Genomic DNA, 21381 nt, shown 5'->3' on the forward strand with positions numbered 1-21381 from the left:
ATTTAATATAGTTGGAACTAGTTTTGACAGAGTACCAGCAGTGACCCAGCTACTGCTTTGGAAAGCATTAAGAAATGGATGCGTTGAACCCTCTTGATTTCTTCTGATGGCTGTTTGTATAAGAAGTGGCAGGTCCAGCATCAAACAGACTTAGACCCATATTGCCACTTCATCAAGTATGCCCATATATTCCTCCCTTCTTTTTCTTGTTCTCAGGGTTGTTTAGTATGCCTCCCCTAATTTGTATGATGGAGCCAAATAGATTTAAAAAAAAATAAAACTCTCCTTTCCTCTCATTGGATACACTTGGCACAGTCTGTGATGTTCACAGTTGTGAACACAACTAAGAGATTTGTTAGAACCCCTGAAGTCAGTTGTATTAATACATATGGAGAACTAGATGCTTTATTAAAATCCCAAGTGGTTGCTTCTGGGTCTTCATTTAGAAAGAAAACTAATGATTAATGAAACAATGAAAGCAACTGTCAGTATTTCTGCAGCCTTTAATTCCAATTAATTAAGTTACATCTGTTAAATAGATTAACACATACAATCTTTCATTTATATAGGTTAGAATTCATACAGCAATGATGACATGGGATCCATACTAGGTAATTACATATTCAACAACATACAATATGCATTTTACCTTGGGGTTGTGACGTTTTAACATAAAACAAACTCAATGAAAGCCCCTGGGCTTCTCCCTAAAATCCCACACATTTGTTCAATCTATATACCCCCTGAAGTTAAATGAGGGGGAAGTTACATTTTTTAATGACTTTAAGAATAAAATCATTTATGTCAGCTTGGTTTTTGTGCATGTGTGTGTCTTCTGCCTCTATAAGAGTGTACTCTATAAGAGCAGGATTTTTCTTTCCTGCTTGCCAGCATCTAGGTAATAAGTACTGTCATGGGACAGATATTAAAAAGAATAAGCAATTCATGGGTGAAAATAAAAGATTGCCGGCTAGGAATTTCAAGTCTGTATGCTCCAATGCAACCCGACAATCAAATTGGTTGTCAAATTACATGAATTTCTCTCTTGGCAAGATCTCAGAGTCACTTGGTGTCGGATACATTCTTAACCAGGGAGCTACTAGGTTTGGAACCATTGAAGTCTTGGAGTTTTCAGGTTCATCACGATCTAATAGAACACATGGAAGTAAACTAAAAAGAAGCAACATGGTCATAGATTTGAAAAAAAAATCCAGAAATTCTTTTGTTGATCCCTTCCCTAACTTCTAAGAAACAATGACTTCTAAAAAACTCTTGTAATAAGTTTTTTGCTTGAGGATTTCCAGGGAGAGAGCAATCACTACCTGGAAACGATCAGTCTGGGGGTAGAATGTTCATTTGGGTGTGAACCCAGAGATGGTACTTCTTTAGTCCCAGCTTTTTCTTTTGGTATACTTCAAAGAAGTCTTAGTTGCCTCTCTACATTGCCCACAAATATTTGAAAATATATCTTCACCGAATGTCCCCTCTAATCATTAAATTGAATATTATTTGCCAAGAGTAGACAAATTGATGTAGCAAGGTTTGTGGTTTCAGAGGACAGAATCTGAGCTCTGGGTCTGCCAGCGTGCTTCATTTCCTCTTAAAATAGGGGAATGGAAGAGAGGTGGAGGTGGGGTGTCTTAGAGCATAGGACGATGTAAATATGGTTGTCAGAGTGGAACAAGATAAGATTTTGACTTCTTTAACCTACATTCCTTAGCACTGGGGAAAAGATTTGAGGATCGAAAATCACTGAAATTTCCAAAGACTTAGCTACCAATATAATGCAACACTATTCAGGATAATGTTATGCTTAAAGAGAATCCTACGAAAAATGGAAAAACACTTCCAAGACTCTAGGCCCTAAACAAGCAGGAAATTTTGAGGCAAGAGACACCTTTCTGTATTTTGTAAGGCATAGCTGTGAATAGATCTCTTAAAAATCACCCCCAATGTCACCACCATGGACACATGATTAAGAATTTGAGAAAATACCTTGCAAGGGGATATTGGCAAGGTCCAGCAGTTAGTTGGACTTTACCATCCTGGTGAGTATTTATAAGCATAGAGCTTGAATTTCCTCTGGGATGGCATAACTTAGACTGAAATACAGCTAAGGGTTCTGGCATTAGAACTGCAACAGTCCTGTTTTAGAACTAAACCTGATATGTTTCAGGACATGAAAAGGTACATTTTTCAGTTTTCCTTAGTAAAGAAAAAATACTAATTTTAGTAGCTCAGTAATTCTGTTTTGCAGATAGACATAAAGCATACTGAGGATAAAGGTTCTGATGAGCCCTGAATTTTGATCAAGAAATGTAGACTTTTCAAGGTATGTCTGGGTCATCTTTGAAGCTGAGGCAAGAAACTATGAACCTCTCTCTGTCTGCATATTGCTTGCAGTATGAATTCTACAATAGGACTAATTTTGCCTCTGAAAAATAATGCCTTGGAAACAGAAATTCTATTTTGAGTCCTGTTTGGAATGTTTGTCTGTGTTCTTCTGAATAGTAAAGGGAATATTATTAAGGATTGGAAAAAAAAAAAACCAGCAGTGAAAACTTCAGCTACATTTTTCAAGGTAGTAGGAAATTCTTGTGTTGGATAAACATGCCAACCAACCAGAGCTCCTCATGGGCTGGTGTGAAGGCTAGTGACCCAGGATTCCCTTTAATGGTAGAGAAGGGGTGCCCATCTCCTTGCTTTTTCTGTGCAAATCCTTTCCTAGAAAGTGTAGGTTGCTTGATGCTCCCTTGCACTGTGGTGACTGACAGGTGCAGATAGCACCTTTGATTTTCTAACTGACTGGGATGTTAGCTCTGACGGTGGAGTCAGACTAGTGTTGGTGACAATGCTGTTCTCTGGAGCGGGGGAGGCAATGTCCTCATGTCAAACCAGAAAAAGCCTTTCAGTTCTTCTTAAGCAAAGGGCAATTCCTCCTTCTGGGGTGCCCTTTCCCTGTGGTCATCTGGGGGGCCACCCACCTTCTTTCAGGCTTCACTTCCTTCATGAAGACTGAACCAGGCAGAGGTAGCTGCACCCTTTATTCTCCCTGCTCTCAGAGAGGCCTGTGTTGTTTGTGGAAAGCGAAGGCAACAAGGCGGCCTGGCGTAATTTAACTTTAGCAGACCTTCCAAAGTATGTCTCCAGTCAGCCTTTCCACTGACAACCAGGAAATCCATTGTCACTGAATTATTATTCAACAGATATTGACTCTATCAGTCACTATGTTCAAAATCCACATCCCATCTCTCTCTCTCTCTCCCTCTCTCTCTCTTTCTCTCTCTCTCTGCTTATAGTTTTCCTGGAAACTTAGTGTAACAGTGATCTAGGAGCCAAGTTCAATCTCAGACATATCTGTGAGGCTCCCTCATGATAAGGAGTGTTTATAAAACAGGCCATGGTGCTGGGGTAACTGGACATGATATACCCAAAGGCCCTCATGGAAGGTAGAAAGTTAACTTCTTACACAGAATGCAGGAAGTTAGGCCATTTCATTTCAATGAGCTCATCTGACCCTGGAAAACAAATTGGAAGATTCCTGCTTGGAAAATCAGCCAATAAGGGTTGAGAGGACAAAACTGTCCCTCCCTGCCCAGCACATAGGAAAAGCACACAGGAAAATCGTGCCACCGAGGGTATTCACTCACTAAGACAGACCTTGATGTCTTCTTTAAAGAAGCCGTGGCTGGGAAGATTAGCTAATCCTGTAGTTAAATCCCCTTGAATATTTTAAGGGAAAAATACCCACATAATACTATGCATATAAAGTTTCAAATCAACCTGGATAAATGTCTCTGACTCAGATGATTGATATTTTTGTTTCCTTCTCAGAGAACAAGTCCATTGTCTCTTGGCATCAGTCAGCTTTGTTGTATAGTTAGTCTAGTTTGCTAGAAATCTGTCTTCAAATTTTCTGAGTGGCATACTCATCTGGACATTTTACAAAAGGCAATGCCAAAAATAACATTTTTGGATGATTTTTTTCCAGGACTCCCAGTTATCTTTGAAGTATGTTGATTGAATTTGACCAGGAGGCATCTCATAGTATTTATCTAAGTTGTGAGTTGGTTGATGTGTTCCTCGTAGCGTTTTCTAGGTTAAAGAGTGCCCAAGATATTACAGGCATTCAGGAACACTGTTCTGACAAGGGCAAATGCGTTATTACTGTGGGGAACTCACACTTGCCTATTTTGGTACTTGTATATTTAATCTAAGGTGGCTTTTCTCATAGGAAAAACATGGCATGAAAAACACTCCCCTCTGGGATTACGATCATGAGAAATAGCAGCTCTGTTTTCATTTTCTTTTAGAATTGGCATGAAAGTATGTGGAAATACCGATTAAGTACCTGGCCTCTGAAGAGCTTATTTTTTCCCCTTGGATTTTCTTTCTGATGTTGTCCAAGGCTGTTGAGCTAAAGTAGTTTGTGATCAAATTCAATCAGGACTGGACTATTGGTGACAAGAATGTATCTGGAAAGCATAGAAATAGTTTTTAAATCCTGACCTCAGTCGACCATCTGTTCTTCAGGTGAGTAATGTGTCAGGGTTGAGAAACTCCAACTCTCTTCCAGCAATCACCACACTGGCTCTTTTCTTCTTTGTTTCCAATCCATATTCTCACCAGGAAGGCACATGAAAGGCAATCTTTGGGGTCTTAAATTTCATGGCTAAACTCTTGACTGTATAGAATGCCCCACACCCTTAATTTCAAGAATTATAGATACAGTAAGAAAATTGGGGACTAGAAGGCAGGGGGCCTTTTCACAATGATGTCTGCTTTGGCCCTATAACAAGAAGGCTCCAAAGAAGGTTTTATCTTCTCTCGTGTAATCCACCAAAGAGATGTCACTGACATTCACCATCAGTTTGTCCCCTTCTTGCAAAGAGAACATGGCCCCAAGGTAGAGGGGCTGGAACCAGTTGCTGCTTATTTCACACACAGACTTGGTCCCCATGAGGAGCTGGGAGGGCTCAGGGTACCTGTCTGTTACTTTGGTGATGACTACGATGATGGAATCTGGCTTATTCTGCTGTTTTCTTTGAGAGATGTTACCACACTCAGCGGAGGTCCCCCGGAATGTGATCTGGGTGTAAATGAAGTAGTCTCCTGATTCTGGGACCACCAGGAATTTGTTGGTGTAGTTCATCCGGTTTTTGGTGAAGGCCAAGCCCAGCTCATGTTCCCAATGCATAGCCTGTAACTGAGTTTTCAAGTGATGTGTGGGCGGTTGTTTTATAACTGCAAAAATAAAAGAGTGGTTAATTGGCTCCTAGGAGAACCTGCGGACCTTAATAAAGAGTGTTGTATTATTTTCAAAAATGAATAAATAACCCTGTGCATTAGGGGAGGAATGAAGGAAGGATACTTGGGGTATGCATGTCAGTTCAGACAGTGGCATTTGTGTAATCTACAAAATGATTTAGCCTCTCTGAGGCAGAGCTCTATGGCTGAATCTTCCCTGAGTCTTTTGATTCTAGGCAAAACTCCCCACAGTGAATTGAAGTCCTAAGTGACACCTGTATCCATGGTGTGTATTATGTTATCTTTCCTGATGGAACATTGTAACTCCAGAGACATGGAATATGGGAGATCAAGAAGTGATTGTAGGCCAATCTTTAGTCCCTGTTACTTGTCCTTTACTATCAACCGCTAAATCCAAGGCAGTGGTTTTGTGTGTGTGTGTGTGTGTGTGTGTGTGTGTGTGTGTGTGTGTGTGTGTGATTAGTAGATAAAACTCTTGGGATACATGCTAAGCTTGCTGGGCCTCTGGCCTTTACCACTGCTAAAGCTAAGCATGTGATCACATCTAAATCCTGCAAGACTTCTTCACCTTGTGAACGATAATATCATCTGCCTCTTACAGGAGAAATCTCACTACCCCTTTGTTGTCCACCTGCCAAGCAGGCGACCCCAACCCCCTCCCCTCACTTCCTTTCTATCAAGACTCTGGAAGTTCTCAGAGGGCTTCTTTGTTTCATGGTAATTGAGTTTGTGTTTCTAGAGCATAGTCATTCAGGTTTGGCTCTAGATAAGCTTTCTTTTTTTAAATTCAGAGTTCTTATTTTACATGGACACAGTGAAGGTTCAGAAATCTGGTCTCGGGCCAGGATGTAGCTCAATGGCAATGAGCTTGCCTAGCAAGTGCAATGTCCTGGGTTCAATCCCCAGTACCAAAAAAAAGAAAAGAAAAGACAAAAACAGAAATCTGCTCTTCTGTGATCTAGAAAACAGCTTATTGCCAGTTGCGGTCTCTCACTAAATAACTTAAAGACTCTCCCAGATGTTCACTTGTGTGCATTTGTGTACAAGACCCTTCAAATTCCTATTCTATCTTTACTATTTGGAAACCCCCACTATTTGCCTTTGCTTCTTTCACACCACTCTCAGCCCTAGAAGTGCACAGCCACTCCAGAGACCAGGCTGGCTTTTGGATAAAATAGTCTCTGATCCAATAATGCCAACCATTTACCTTTTGTTTCTCACCTGATTCTTTTTACCTTCTAAGCCTAATTCTTGCAGAATCTGTAGACTTCATTGTCACAGCATTCTTCCAAGTACAATACAGCATCATCTCTATCCTTCATTCCATAACTACAATCTCAATCAACTAAAAAGGACCTCACACATCAGGAAAAAATGTATGCCTGTACTGAGCAGCTCCAGAGCTTTTCTTCTCATTTCCCCCCTGACCAATACAGTATAACAACTATTTACCTTGTATTTAAGTCATCTACCATGATTTAAACTACAAAGGAAGATGTGCATAGGTTATATGTAAAAACTACGTAATTTTCTATCATATGTCCTTGACTTTGGGGCTCTGTAGGGTTCCTGGAATTAATTTCCCACAAATGCAGAATTTGTGACTCTAGTCTCTAACTCCTTTTCCCTTTAGCAATAATCTACATCATATCTTAATGTTTGTTTGAACTTGACATGTCTTTCCTTTAGAAAAGCAAAATAATATTGTGGTGTGTTTAAAATCCCTAGCTATTAGGAATATCTCCTAAACTACATTTACTTCTTCTTTTTAAGTCATGGGGCTTGAGTTCAGGGCTTGAGCACTGTCCCTGAGCTTTTATGCTGAAGACTAGAGCTCTTGCTATGTTGAGTCACAGCACCCTTTCCAGATTTCTAGTGGTTAATTGGAGATAAGAGTCTCATGGGGGCTCGGAATATGGCCTAGTGGCAAGAGGCTTGCCTCGTATACATGAAGCCCTGGGTTCGATTCCCCAGCACCATGTATATAGAAAATGGCCAGAAGTGGCGCTGTGGCTCAAGTGGCAGAGCACTAGCCTTGAGCAAAAAGAAGCCAGGGACAGTGCTCAGGCCCTGAGTCCAAGCCCAGAGACTGGCACAAAAAAAAAAAAAAAAAAAAAGAGTCTCATGGACTTTCCTGCTTGGGCTGGTTTTGAACCATGCGCCTCAGATCTCAGCCTCCTGAGTGGCTAGTATTGTGAGTGTGAGCCATTGGAGCCCAGCTTTCATTCACATTTATGAGAAAGAGAGAGGAAGGGAGGAAGGGAGACAGACAGACAGACAGACAGAGACAGAGGCAGAGAGCAAGAGAGAGAAAGGCAAAGGGGTGGAGGTGAGGAACGAAGAGATTACTGAATTCCAATGCTGTAGTCCAAAGCCACAGAAACAGGCAGTAACCAATGAAGACTTACTTTGTGGGACATGTTGGAACCAGAGGCCCAGAAATATTTCGGCAACTCTTCTCTCACATTAGAGTCCACATGTAAGTTAGTGCAAGTGACTTGTGAACCGGAAGGAACCTTGGCTTTGGGCCACTTGGGCCTAGTATCAATTCTGATTTTACAACACACTAGCTCATTGATCAATGGTGTATGCTCTTTCTCTTCGCTGAGCCTAAGTCTCCTGTCTGTAAATGGTTAGAACTCTTTTAGAGTTTTGTTATGAAGATTCAGTGAATAGAATAGACACAGTCAATTTTTATCACAATGACTGGGCTCAGTTATACTCAATTTTTATTCCTTTGAATATACCAGCAGCTTTCATTTTGACAGATTAAAAAAAAAGCCTATTTCATTTTATAGTTTATATGTTGATATGTGTGCATTGCCCCTAAGTCTACATTATACAGAATTTATTCATGAATATTTCTATGAAAACTACCAACAGGAAAAGAAAACAAATAGAAGCAAGCTTGATTCAAACTACTGATTTAACATAAGGCCATCTACAATAGAATGTATACTTTTTAGGGAAAATAAAAATATTTTGATTTCCTCTGACTGCCTTTGGAACCTACAGCAATCACTGTTATGAACTGACACGACAGCTTGGGGACCGGTTATGTGTAATGAAAACACTTCGCTGTCCCCGCACCCAGTGGGCCACCACAAATCTAGTTCCTGAGCTTTCTACAGTGTCTTTCCTATTATCAACTAGACTATAGTTTCTTTCATAGAGTACATGTTCCAGATGTATGTGGGACTCCTCTGACCCCAAAAGATGACCCTAAAGCCCCTGGGAAGCTCTGATGCCTCTTTCCATCTAAGGAATTAGTATCAGTCACCTCTGGTAGACTCTACCCCATTATTTGTGGCTATTGTCATGAGTTTTTTCCCTTTGTTTCTTTGTAGATAATGAAAAAAAAAATCCATTGAGACATGGCAAGCCTCATTGCATTGATGTGGAACTGCACAGCAGAGGAGTTTGGATAGGAGGAAGGTTTCTATGGAAACTGAAGTTGGGAGAGGCAAGCTTACATCTGAACTCTCCCACCTCCTAGTCATCTCCCTGGGGATGTGTGAATTTAATTGTCTAAGCCTCAGTTTCTCTGTCAATAATGGAACACTCCACTTCTAATTTCATTGTATTGATGCAGACTAAATGATGCAATGGAAATAAAGACAGGCTTGCTACAGTGGCTGTCTTATATTGAGAGCTAGGAGAAGGTCTCCAGTTCTCTTTTTTGCCAGTCCTGGGGCTTGAACTCAGGGCCTGAGCACTGTCCCTGGCTTCTTTTTGCTCAAGGCTAGCACTCTGCCACTTGAGCCACAGCACCACTTCTGGCCGTTTTCTATATATGTGGTGCCGGGGAACCGAACCCAGGGCTTCATGAATACAAAGCAAGCACTCTTGCCACTAGGCCATACTCCCAGCCCCAGTTCTCTGGTTCTTATATCTCTTATTCATAAAAAGACAAGGTAACAAACAGTACAAGAAATGTATCCAATGCCTAACGTATGAAACTGTAACCTCTCTGTACATCAGTTTGATAATAAAAATTTGAAAAAAAAAAAGATGAGTGATAATTCCATAGGATTTTCTTGTCTAATCTGGTCAATCCTTCATTTTATTTGTGTGTGTGTGTGTGTGTGTGTGTGTGTGTGTGTGTGTGTGTGTGTGTGATGTGTGCTAGTACTCGGGCTTGAACTCAATACCTCATGCTTTCCCCTTTTTTGCTCAATGCTGGTACTCTACAACTTGAGTCCCATCTCCACTTCAAGCATTTTGCTGATTAATTGGAGATACGTGTCTCTTGGATTTGTCTGTCTGGCCTGTCTTTGAACTACTATCCTCAGATCTCAGCCTCCTGGGGAGCTAGGATTCCAGGTGTGGGTCATCACTGCTCAAACCTCATTCTTATAGGCAGAGAGAAAGTGAATTAAGTTGGCATCTCCCTGAGTCTTAATAAATTTGTTTTAGTCAAATAATAATACACATACCTTGAACTACAAGGACATCGCCCTGCAGATTATAAATTTTTGTATAGGTTATGAAGGTCATGAAAGTAAGCAAGCTGGCTTTTTACCTTTCTAGTTTTTTGATGGGTTTTTCCTTCCTCCCTCCCTTCCTTCCTTCCTTCCTTCCTTCCTTCCTTCCTTCCTTCCTTCCTTCCTTCCTTCCTTCCTTCCTTCTTCCTCCTTTCCTCCCTTCTTCCCTTTCTTTACCTCTCCTTCTCTCTCTTTCCCTCCCCTCCCTCTCCTTCCTTTTATTTCCCTTTATATCTGTCTTTCTTTTTGATAGTACTGGGGTTTATATTCAGGGCTCCATGCTCATTTGGCTTACTTGCTTGGCTGGTGCTCTGTCACTTGAGCCATACCTTCAGTTCTCTTCAATCAATTTTATACACATTCTTGTACTGTCTTTCTATGTCTTCTGGAGTCTCAGAGATCAACAAACTCCAGAAGCGAGGTGCCTAGAACTTCCAAGTTAGACTAGGGAAACCTGAACACTGGTGTCATTGTGATTTTCCTTTTAATATCATCATCTACATGGAAATTCTTTAGAAACATCTTCCTGATTACAAATAGCCAATGAGCTGTTCTGCCTTGGCACAGATAAACTGGTTAAACATTGATGACTCAAGGGACCACTTTCATCTGAAACTAGATTCGGAATGACTTGAAGTTCCAAGAGTAAGGCCAAGTCATTCCGGAGTGACTGGTTGACTGGTTGTATGAATGCAAGAGATGGGTAGGGGAGAAAGGAAGAAGGCTGACAGAATCAAGGAAGAAAGTGCCCAAGAGACCATTGGTGCCATCCTAGTGGATGAAGACATAAAAAAAAAAATAAATTCCTGATTGTGAGGTCTGCTACCAGCTGGAAGTCCCTAGAGTGAGTTTTGATTACTGTACTGAAAGAACCATCCCACCTATGGCCTGTGGTTTCTAAGAAAACCCAGGCAGGCTTACCTGTCAGGTGTGCCCTGGGCTTGCCTCCATCAGCTCTGGGCGGCGGCATGTCTGAAACCAAAGGAGAAATGCACTTTGTATGAGTGAAGGGGCAACTGGACTGAAGACAGCATTTGGGGAGTTGGATGGCACCTGTGGTGGGAGATAAACATGGATCTCCTCCAGCTGGGTCTAGTCTCACGCTGTGTGGACTTTGGAATGGCATGTGGTGCCTGTAGTGTAGCCCCTGGGAACTGGGGAGACTCCAGAGAAAAAAAAATCTTAAGTATTAATGAATCTCTGCCCCAGGAGTTTGGATAAATTATCCAGTGTGAGACTCTGTCTTCTCATCTCTAAAATGGGCACAGTAATCCCTACCTTGACTTGAGTGCCTAGCAAGAGGCTTGGTAGGTGGCCAGTCTTTAAAGGTAAATACATGGAGGGCTGGGGATATAGCCTAGTGGCAAGAGTGCCTGCCTCGGATACATGAGGCCCTAGGTTCGATTCCCCAGCACCACATATACAGAAAAAGGCCAGAAGCGGCGCTGTGGCTCAAGTGGCAGAGTGCTAGCCTTGAGCGGGAAGAAGCCAGGGACAGTGCTCAGGCCCTGAGTCCAAGGCCCAGGACTGGCAAAAAAAAAAAAAAAAAAAAAAAGTAAAGGTAAATACATGGAGACACAGGCAGAGGTGGAGGTATTTGCTGAAAGGTCATGCTGACAACCAGTTCCACAGCTGGGTTTGGGTTCAGTCCATCAGCTCCAACGCCATGGACTTGGCTGTGGCACCATTTTGTTTAGTTTAATAATGCATCTCTAGGTTTGAATCCCTGGCTCAGCAACATGGGTAATTAAAGACTTTATTTCCAAAATTCTTATAAGTACTAAAAATATTGTCTTTCTCCCACAGTAAAGGAGGCCAAGATAGACTCACTTACAAGCTCGCTGATGTGAAAGTAGAAACTCCTTTTCTTCTGGGATCTGTTGAGAAAGAAAGATACAGGTCAGACCACCTGTCATCTCTGACCTCAACACCACAAAGCTGCCCACCGCCCTGCGACCTAGCCTGGGCCCTCCCTTCGCCATGAGATGAGAGAAGTGGCATGGTAATACATTGCTTTATGGGAATCTTGCGCTCAGCTCTCAACCGTCCTTTTCTAGAACTCCTACTGGCCTTTATTTCTCTTACATTCATCTCAGAATCTCAGCTTTGTAGCTCTTTACCAAAAGCTTTTCCTGTTCTATTCCAGGAGGCTTCAGTGTTTTGTCATTGCATCTGCTGATTGAACAAATAAAGACAACTGATCCATTTTATTTTTTTCCCCATTGTGATTTGAAAGTTGGAACAATTAATCCATTTTTCCCCCTGTTTCCATGCAAACTAGGTTTGTGGGTTGCAATCTTTGTTTCCCTATAATCTAAGTTTGTGGTCATTTCAGATCCTATGTAATAGTGGCTTGTAACTCAGGCCAGGTAATTCCAGAACACCAAAGCCAAAGCCGTTGTGCCTTCGTAAGCCATGGTGCCTTATCACTTTGGGACAAGCCCCTGATCTGGTGAGGCGGAAGATAAGTATGCAGTGCCACACACAGGGACAGTGGAGCAAACCCAAAGTTCAGAGAACAGAGGCCTGGCCTGGAAGTGGGACAATCCAGGGAAATTTCCCTGCACGGAATCTCATTGGTCTTACAGATATTAGCCAGGTGACAAAAGAGGTAATGACTATTCTACAAAAGGCCCACAGCGTGTATAAGAGTAAGGAAGCCTGGAAGAACAGGGGAAAACTGTAAGATTCGCTGCTGCTGAATGAAGACATTAGGTACAGTCCAATGGCTGGACAATCTAAACTTCATTGCTGAATGCTTGCCCAACATCAGCAACTTTGCTGATTTTTTATTTTTTTGAGGGAGGGTAGAGAGACAGCCCAGAAATGACCCTCATTTGTTGTTCCAGCCACTTCAAAGGAGGACCAGTATCACCCTTTATAAAATTTAAAAAAAAATTTATTTTATCAGAGCTTGTCATAGGAACTTAAAGACATTAAGCTGTTGCTCAAGGTTATCTGAACCTTTGGACCAAATAGAGTTGCTGGCCATATCAGGAGCTCCCTAAACAATTTTAAAAAAGGTGCAAAACAGATGAAAGAGAGATTGTCTTGAGATTTTTCTGGCATTTCCCCAGAACATCCCCCCCACCCCGAGTCTATTTTAACTAATGATCTACTTAGCCTTTCTCTTCTCACATTCTCTAGTCAGCCACTATGTCTATTCATAAACAGGAAGCCAGATTCACGTATTGCTGTCATAAATCCTGCAATTGCCAGGGCATAAATGTTTTATGGCCCATCATATCCTCTGGCACTTTGAAAAGAAACATGTAGACATTTGCCTCTTTGCTTCTTCCTTTTGCTTTTCCCTGCCGATGAATTCCACCTGCATTTATTTTATTCCCAGGTCATTTTATCTCATCATCTTTTGAGATGCCCTGGATTTTCTGTGCTACATTGAGTCCGGCCTGGAGAAGAGCAAATTTGGAAACCCCAGCTCTGTTATTTCCCAATTCTCTGATTCTGGCCCATCAACCAAACCCCTCTGAGGACTCCAGAAAGTCCACGCGTAAAAAGTGGCTCTGCTCTCCAATTCATTTCCTTGGTTCTTTTGAGCCCAGTAATCACTTGTGGAATGTACTGTTAGCACGTTCCTCTCTTTGGTCCTATAACTTCAGTTGTAAACCAAAGCCTTCCTTATATTTCTGTTCGATAGACAACAATGGGTTATAGGATTACTTGGACATTTTGAGTGGCATCCCCATTTTTGCAACCCCCACCCCACTCTCCCTCCTTGTGGTTTGCTTCTGTTCTTTTTAAATTTTTGTTTTTTTTGCCAGTCCTGGGGCTTGAACTCAGGGCCTGAGCAATGTCCCTGGCTTCTTTTTGCTCAAGGCTAGCACTCTACCTCTTGAGCCACAGAGCCACTTCCGGCCTTTTCTATATATGTGGTGCTGAGGAATAGAACCTAGGGCTTTATGTATACGAGGTGAACACTTTACCACTAGGCCATATTCCCAGCTGCCTGTGGTTTGCTTCTGGATGCTCGATACAAGGGTCTAGAGAATGGAACTACCCTTTCCTATCCCAGCTTGCTGCTGCTGTTTCACAAGGGAGGCTGGTAGGGGAGAAGACTTTGTGCAGCCAGTTTGATGCCACAGCTGGGCACCGCCAGGTGAGGATGCAGAGGTGTGGTGAGCTGCGGTAGCGCCGGGGGATGTGCGAATAACACTTAACAGGTGAGCACATGGATCCTGCAGTGACCAAATGTGGCCTGCAGCTATGGGCGTCTGGAGTCCCCACCTCAGCTCACTTGCCCCTGGCCTCCCTGTTCTTTGCTCACAGCCAGACCTGGGCAGGAGCTGGCTTCTCTTCCAGGTGTGTGGGGTTTCCTGAGGTTACAGCAGGGCTGCTTCACTGGGAAACCAACATTCTACAGTGTGAACAGACTGCTTTCCTCTAGGCTTTCGCTGTGTTTCTAGAAAACTTTGGAAAAGGATGACTGCTACTGTCTTCCTTCCGAAAGAGGAAACAACTTGAGTGAGATTTGAGGGGGTCTTGTCCAAGCTGGCGTGGGTAGAGAAACATGGTCTGCAGACCATCTATGCTTTGGCAAGAGCTTTCTGAATATCTTGTAGAGTTCTTCCCACAGTGCTATAAACAAAGTGCATTCATTCCTCTTTTTTTTTTTTTGTGGACAAAGAGTCTAAGGCTCAGGGAAATCTGATGCCCTTTGCATCCCTTTCTCCCTTTCTCCATCCAGAAGACATGTAGCTAGTACCTTCTGTGCATCAGGCACAAGATGTCTTTGGGGGAAGGAAAGAGAATTGGGATTTCTTTAGCATCAATTATGTGCCAGATTTTCAGGGTTAAATCCCCCTTACCACCCTCGAGAGGTTGGACAGATGAGCTTTATAGTTAGAAAGAAAATATAGATTGGAGTTGAATCCCAACATCATACTCTTGTACTGTGACCTTGGGCAAACTGCTTAACTCCTCTGGGCCTCAGTTTCATTATCTCTAAAATGGGAATAAGAACATGTTACTTGCTGTGTGATATCAAGCATTCACTGAGACGATAGATGCAGGTAGTGATACTAACAAGCATGTAGGCATGCCAGATATCTACTAAGCACTTCATAGGTCTGATTTCATTTACTGGTAGAAAATAACTGTGAAGTGGTCACCGCTGTGTTATGGTGGGTTGGGCCGAGTCTGTGACTCTGAGCTGTCATCACAATGGGGTCTTTCTGATGTGGATGGAGATGGGGAGGGGGTGTCTTAGGAACATGGAGAGGGGAATAGGGGGGAAGAGGAGTGGGGGGAAGAGGAGTGCAGGGACCAGAGGCCAGGAGTCCTGCACTTACCACCAATTAACCAGGAAAAAAAAACAGAAGGGAGGTATGAGTCAAGCAGCAAAGAGTTAGTGAAAAGCTGACTGAGAGTTCAAGGCCCTGAGTTCAAGCCCCAGAAGTGGTACCAAACAAATAAACAAAATAGTAGTGGTGTAGTCCTGGGCAGGAAGCCCTCCTATGCAGCCTCTGATCGGCTGCACAGAAGGATTACCACTCTATGCTGGTGTAGGAGCCACACTGAAAATGAGAGGCTAACTTTAGAAAGGCTCCTAGGGCAGAATGGCTATGCGCTCACGGGAGGGGGCAGTGAAAACCACTGAATGGCCTCAAGGATGCCCAGGCCATGGTCACGTGCAAATGGGGTAAAGGGTGCTGGGGGAGGGTTGGGTTGTAGCAGAAGGGAAAGACTGGAATGGTAAAGGAGGCACCAAACACAAAGCAGCCCGAAAGTATCCAAACCTGCTCTGGCCTGATGATGGAAGATTCCAGAGTGGGTGGAGAAGTCATCCTTGGTGATGTAATTTTCCCTGAGCAGGGAAGTTCCCTGGCCATAATGATGTAACTGCTCCCATTTACTAATCCCCACCCCTGCCAGACACCTTGAATACCTTCTGCCTAATGATCTCAATCCACACATCAACAAGCCAAGGTCCTGGAGGTGAGGTAACATGCTAACAAATGGGCAGGCCAGGATTCAGACTGAGTTTGAACTTTGGAATTAGGAGCTTTCCATGATGCGTATCTGCCACATAGCCCCTACAAATCTAAAGAGCCAACGCCATTTTGGTTCCACTGTATTTCTGTAGTAGTAGTTGTTGTTTGTGGGGTGCAGTCCCTGAGCTCTTTTGCTCAAGACTAGTGCTCTATTACTTTGAGCCACAGCCAATTTTCTGGTGATAATTTGAGGTAAGAGTCTCAAGGGCTTTCCTGCCCAGGCTGGCTTTGAACAGCGCTCCTCAGATCTCAGCCTCTTCAGTCTCTAGGATTACAGGCATGAGCCACTGGCTCTTACTGTATTTTTTTTTTTAACATGGGTCACATGTTTTATAAAATGAAGATGGGGTTTTAAAAGTCCTTTCCCTCTATCTTTCCTTGTATTATAGCCAGCCACATAGCTCTCCCACCCGGATGCTAGCAGAGTTAGTAACTTCTAAATTATTTATTTTTTTGCTAGTTCTGGAGCTTGACCTCAGGGCCTGGGCACTGTCCCTGAGCTTCTTTTGCTCAAGGCTAGTGCTCTACCACTTGAGCCACAGCACCACTTCCAACTTCTGAGTTCTTTATGAGATTCCCTTCATTATTAAGCACATTCATATAGAGGAATGACTCATAAAATGGAGAGTGTGATGTGTATGCTTTGATGCATTTGGCACTTTCTACTTAACTTGTGTGAGTTGTACCTGCTTGCCTGTATAGAAGGAGAATTGATTTGGGTCTTTACGATCTCCGAGTAGCTGTGATGTTTTTCAAATCTTGGTGCTGGTGAGTGGCTCACACTTATAATCCTAGCTATTCAGGAGGCTGAAATCTGAGGATGGAAGCCCAAAGCCAGCCTGGGCAGAAAAGTCCGTGAGACTCTTAGTTCCAATTAACCACCAAAAAGCCAGTAGGGCTATGGTTCAAATGATGAGTGCCAGCCCTGAGTGGAAAAACTGAGTGCAGGAGGCCCTGAGTTCAAATGCACATACACACACACACACACACACACACACACACACACACGATACTTGTCTACCTTGGTTGGGAGATAATTTTGTTTTTAATTGTATTTCTGCAATATGAGCGTATTTGGCTTCTTCTCTAATTTCCATTCCTCTTTAGAAGGATATAGGCAACTCTATCCCTAAGCCAGGAGTTCTGGGTGAGAAACTCTGAGGGTAACAGATTTGACATAGGAAGCCACTCTCTGGGAGGCTGGCATGGAGGATGGCTGATGTTCGTCCTGGCTGCCTTCCTTCCTCCAAAGTGTGGGGAAGTCGTGTGGCTGCCTGGAGCTAGCACAGCATGAACTTGCTACCTGCATGCACAGAGCAGGTGGTCAGGCTTCAAGTCTTGGCTCTGTCACTGACTAAAGATACAGGCCTGGACAAATCTCTTCATTCTCCCTGCCTCTGTTTCCCTATCGATAAAACAAGAGAGGATAGGCTAGATACCCTCCAAAAGCCTTGCTGTAACTCCAGTGGCCTGTTGTTGGGTGGATTTCATTTTTAGTGGGTTCCTTGACCTAGATCTTGTGCACAGCCTTCTAAGATAGTTACCTTTGCCTCTTCCAGGAAACCTTCCCTAGACTACCTCCACCCCTGTGGTTGGGCTAGGAGAGCATCTGGAATTCCATTGCACCTCTATGTTGGGCAATCTGTTTCCTTATTTGTCTCATGCACCAGACTGGAAGCTCCTCAGAGCCAAGGCTAATTTCCTTAGTAGTTGTCTGGTGCCTGGCGCACTGAGTGATGATCACATCCCAGGAGCTGTGACTTCCAGGCACCTGACATGTCCCTGTACATGTGTCAGGCTATCAGAGTAGAAAAGGGAATGGGCTCAAAGAAACATAGCTAGGAGCCTGCTTTTTCTATGGTCAGTGTCTAAGCTCAGTTTCAAATGCAGGTATTTAAGAGATATACTCTGGCTTGGTTCTCTTTCCTTGAATCTCTCACTTTCCACTCACCCTCCAACCTAGTTATTCTGTTTGTCCTCTGGACTGGTTGTCCCTCTTGGGTCATGAGGCTGACTTCCTTAAAGTCCTGGCTTCTCATTGATTCTGGTCAATGAGATCAGAGGCTGATAGAAGAGAGTAGCCCATGTGCCTTGCCTGGTTCTATATGTTCCCTGATGCTATGCTGTGATGGCCTTTCTCTATCCAGCCCTCACATCCTTCAGCCTGGCCCTCTTGGGTTGCTATAACACCTCATATACCCTTTATGCCAAGAGATGGCACAATGCTGGCTTCCCACTGCTGTTGGCTTCTAGTGCCTCTAGATCTCCTAGTTCCCACCAACCTGCATACCTCTGACAAGAAACCATGCTTTAATCCCCATTTCTAACCTTTTCTGTAATCACTCTCCTTTAAACTGTCTTCTTTGAGTGGCCAGAGGCTTGCTTTCTGGCTCCCAGTTACTACGTGTGTCCTTAGCCTCACGCCTGCCTCCTCCTTTTCTTCTGATACGTCAAAGAGTTCCATAACTTCATTAAAAGAGCCCGAAACAACCCCTTCTTGTCCACTGTGCAGGGAGACTCCATGGGTCAGCTGAGGGGAGGGCTCTGGGGTGTGGAGTTGAGCAAAGACACTTGCCACTTTTCTTCCCTATCAACCTATCAACCTATCAAGCCTATCAACCGCTTCTGCCAGCAACTTGCTTCCTTTGATCATGCATTCTCTGGTGGCCTGGGATTGTGGACATTGTCTTGGGTAGTGGGGCCCATCATGCTCTGGGATTCTCTCTAGAGCCCAGGGAAAGGCTGTTCCGGTGTGTGTGTGTGTGTGTGTGTGTGTGTGTGTGTGTGTGTGTGTGTGTGTGTGATTCAATGCCTCATTCCAGAACAGCTGTCCCCTTCTGGCTGGGGAGAGATGTGGGGCTTTCATTATCCAGGCCCTTGTGGGTTGGGCTTCCATAGGAACCAGGCTGGGGAAGGGTTTTGGGGTCACAGCCGCATCTCTCGTGCTCAGACCTTCACCTCCAACAGGAACAGTCTTTCCGGGTTGTGGGCATATTTCTGCATTTTATAGCCCTGGCCTGTGGCCAAGATCTCTGTTGATTGAGTCACGCTGTGTTTGTTGACCCCAGCAGGGTGGTGGGTGTTACACATTAGCCATGGTAGCCTTCAGCTTGGAAGTTGACCAAGATAGCTGAGAGATAGGTTTCCAATTAAACCACATATTTTCTCCTTTACAATTGAGTTCTTTAAGCTTAAATGAAATCAGATTTCTGCAGGAATGTTTTCTCGCCCAGAAGGACATGAGTTAAATAACATTCTTTAGGCTTTTGGGTATTTTCTGAATCACGAGTTTTCTCCTGACACCTGCCTGGTCCTGGCTCATCACTGTTGTTTGCCAAGAAAGAGCTCCTCATTCTTACTTATGACCCAGTCGCTCCCAGACCCAGTAAGATTTTAGAATCAAATAGAAGGTTCTTTGTTGAATACCGACTAATAACGTTTCCAAGCCCCAGAAAGAGAGTCATTTAGATGAATCAGAGCACGCATGTGCTGTCAGAAGACTGTCACGTGTGTCCTTATGCTGTTCTTCATTCATCAACACACGCATAAAAATCACGTCACATTGGGGAAACATATCAATCTGTTCTTATTAGGCATGACACAGAATTATTGACCCCAAGGAGGTTCATAACTGTCATTTCTAAGTATTTATGAGTAATGATCATTTTCTCCCATTTCCTTATCTGTGATCTCTAATTTTTTCAATGATTACATGTTTAAAAGCTGCTTCTCTCTTTTTCTTTAAGAAAAGGAATACACTCAAATGATCATTATAGAAAGATTGTAATTATTGTTTTTAAAGGTTCTTCCATGTAAATGTAAGAAGGGAGATGTCTTTTCTCCTGGAAATCCTGAGGGAACCCAGATGGGACATCTCCAACCTTCTAGTTCTGTAAGCCCTTTGCTAGACCAAGCAAGGAATGTGCTCTATACCGGTTCTGTGCTCTGTCAAAAGTGGTGGTCGCTGCTGGCCCAAGGCTTCGGATCCCCCAGGTGGTAGTGAGTGCTTACCTGGTCCAGAACGCAGTCTTCTCCTTGGGCCCAGAGCTGGCCCATGAGCAGGTAGGCGGTGAGTCCTGCAAGGATGGGGAGCAAGAGCAGGCAGCAGGTGAGAGCCCAGGGCCGCCTGTGGCTCCTGGCTTCTAGCCCAGCTCTGGCCTTGGGCCCGCTGCTGTCGCGGTCGCAGCCTCCGCTTCCTCCTTTAGGCAGCATGTCCACACTGGCTGCGTCTCCGAAGCCCAGCCCCAACTCCTCAGCCATGCTCTCGCTGAGTTGGAGGTGCATCTGATTCTTCCTGGCCAGAGACGCCGCATTAAATAGAAGAGCAGCCAGCGGTTCTCATCCTGGGTGAGTTCATCAAGGCGCCTTCTCCTCCCCTTTCCTCACCGCCTCCCCTCCCCCTGGAGAGTCCTGTGTAGCTGGCCCTGCCCTGCCAGGGAATGTACCGCCCACAGCAGAAACCAAGTTTGGCTTAAGAAAAAAAGAAGAAGAAGAAGAAGAAGGAGAAGGAGAATGCTTTCTCAAGCATATTTATATACAGTACACTCATGTGCCATCCTTCATTTTCAGAAGGAAGTTAGGAAAGTCCCTGGAGGAGGAGAAATAGAATTCATCAAGTCAATGGGCGGGGCAAATTAAGACCTACCTGCTCCCTGCCTCTGGAGGCCAGCCAGGGAGGGCAGGCTCCGGAGGGAGTGTGATGACACTTCTGGAAGTGAAAGTGAGGGATGGGGAGGAGGGAGGTGTGTGGCTTGCAGACAGGAAATGGAAGTCACGTTTGCACCCTTGCCCGAGGACCAGCAATGCACCACGCCTTCGGTCTCCTCTCCTCTTCTCTCTTCTCCTCTCCTCTCCTCTCCTCTTCTTCTTTCTTCTCTCTCTGTCTGTCTCTGTCTGTCTCTGTCTCTCTGTCTGTCTCTGTCTCTTTCTCTGTCTCTCTGTCTGTCTCTGTCTCTTTCTCTGTCTCTCTGTCTCTGTCTCTCTGTCTGTCTCTGTCTCTCTGTCTCTGTCTCTGTCTCTGTCTCTGTCTCTCTCTCTCTCTCTCTCTCTCTCTCTCTCTCTGTGCTAGTATTAGGGCTTGAACTTAAAAGTGTTCACTCAAGGCTGGAACCACAACTCCACTTCCCGCTTTTTCGTTGTTAATTGGAAATAGGCTCAGGACTTTCCTCCCTGGGCTGCCTCCTGGGTAAGTAGGATCACAGATGTGAGCTACTGGCACTGGCCCCTTACTGGCTTTTTCAGTCTGGTAGCAACTCATTACCATTTTACAGATGGGGAATGGGAATGCTGGCATTTTGCAAAGGTGAAGGCGGGAGATTAGGGCCGAGGAGTGAGGACGCTCATGTAGCCCTTCCAAATCATGGATTGGAGTTCTGCCTTTTACTACACAGGCAAGGGTATTTCCAGACTGTGCTCTCCACTGTGCAAGCAGAGAGCATGAGGTCATAGCTAGAGGTGACTATTGATGAGAGAAGGGCATTGACTCCTATGCCTGATCAATCCCAAGTTAATTGTGTATCCACTCACTTTGTCACCAGACAGGCCTTCCTCCTAATGTTGGCTGTGCATGCAGGAGGGCCACGGCAGGTTATAAAGTGTGACTTAATGAAGCCCTTACT

The 21381-nt window shown here is 44.0% G+C and overlaps 1 protein-coding gene across 1 annotated transcript; it reads right to left on the reverse strand.

The window, feature by feature from the left end:
* Positions 1–447: 447 nt before the first annotated feature.
* Positions 448–20211, reverse strand: Tnfsf15 (TNF superfamily member 15). The gene is made up of 4 exons (XM_048340252.1): positions 19775–20211; positions 11587–11629; positions 10674–10724; positions 448–5244 (listed from the first exon to the last, which is right to left on the reverse strand). Exons 1-4 carry the CDS (start codon positions 20045–20047, stop codon positions 4790–4792), a joined length of 822 nt encoding a protein of 273 aa, XP_048196209.1. The 5' UTR covers positions 20048–20211; the 3' UTR covers positions 448–4789.
* Positions 20212–21381: the final 1170 nt, after the last annotated feature.

Source organism: Perognathus longimembris, chromosome 1 (genome assembly GCF_023159225.1).
Source record: "Perognathus longimembris pacificus isolate PPM17 chromosome 1, ASM2315922v1, whole genome shotgun sequence".
NCBI classification, from domain to species: domain Eukaryota; kingdom Metazoa; phylum Chordata; class Mammalia; order Rodentia; family Heteromyidae; genus Perognathus; species Perognathus longimembris.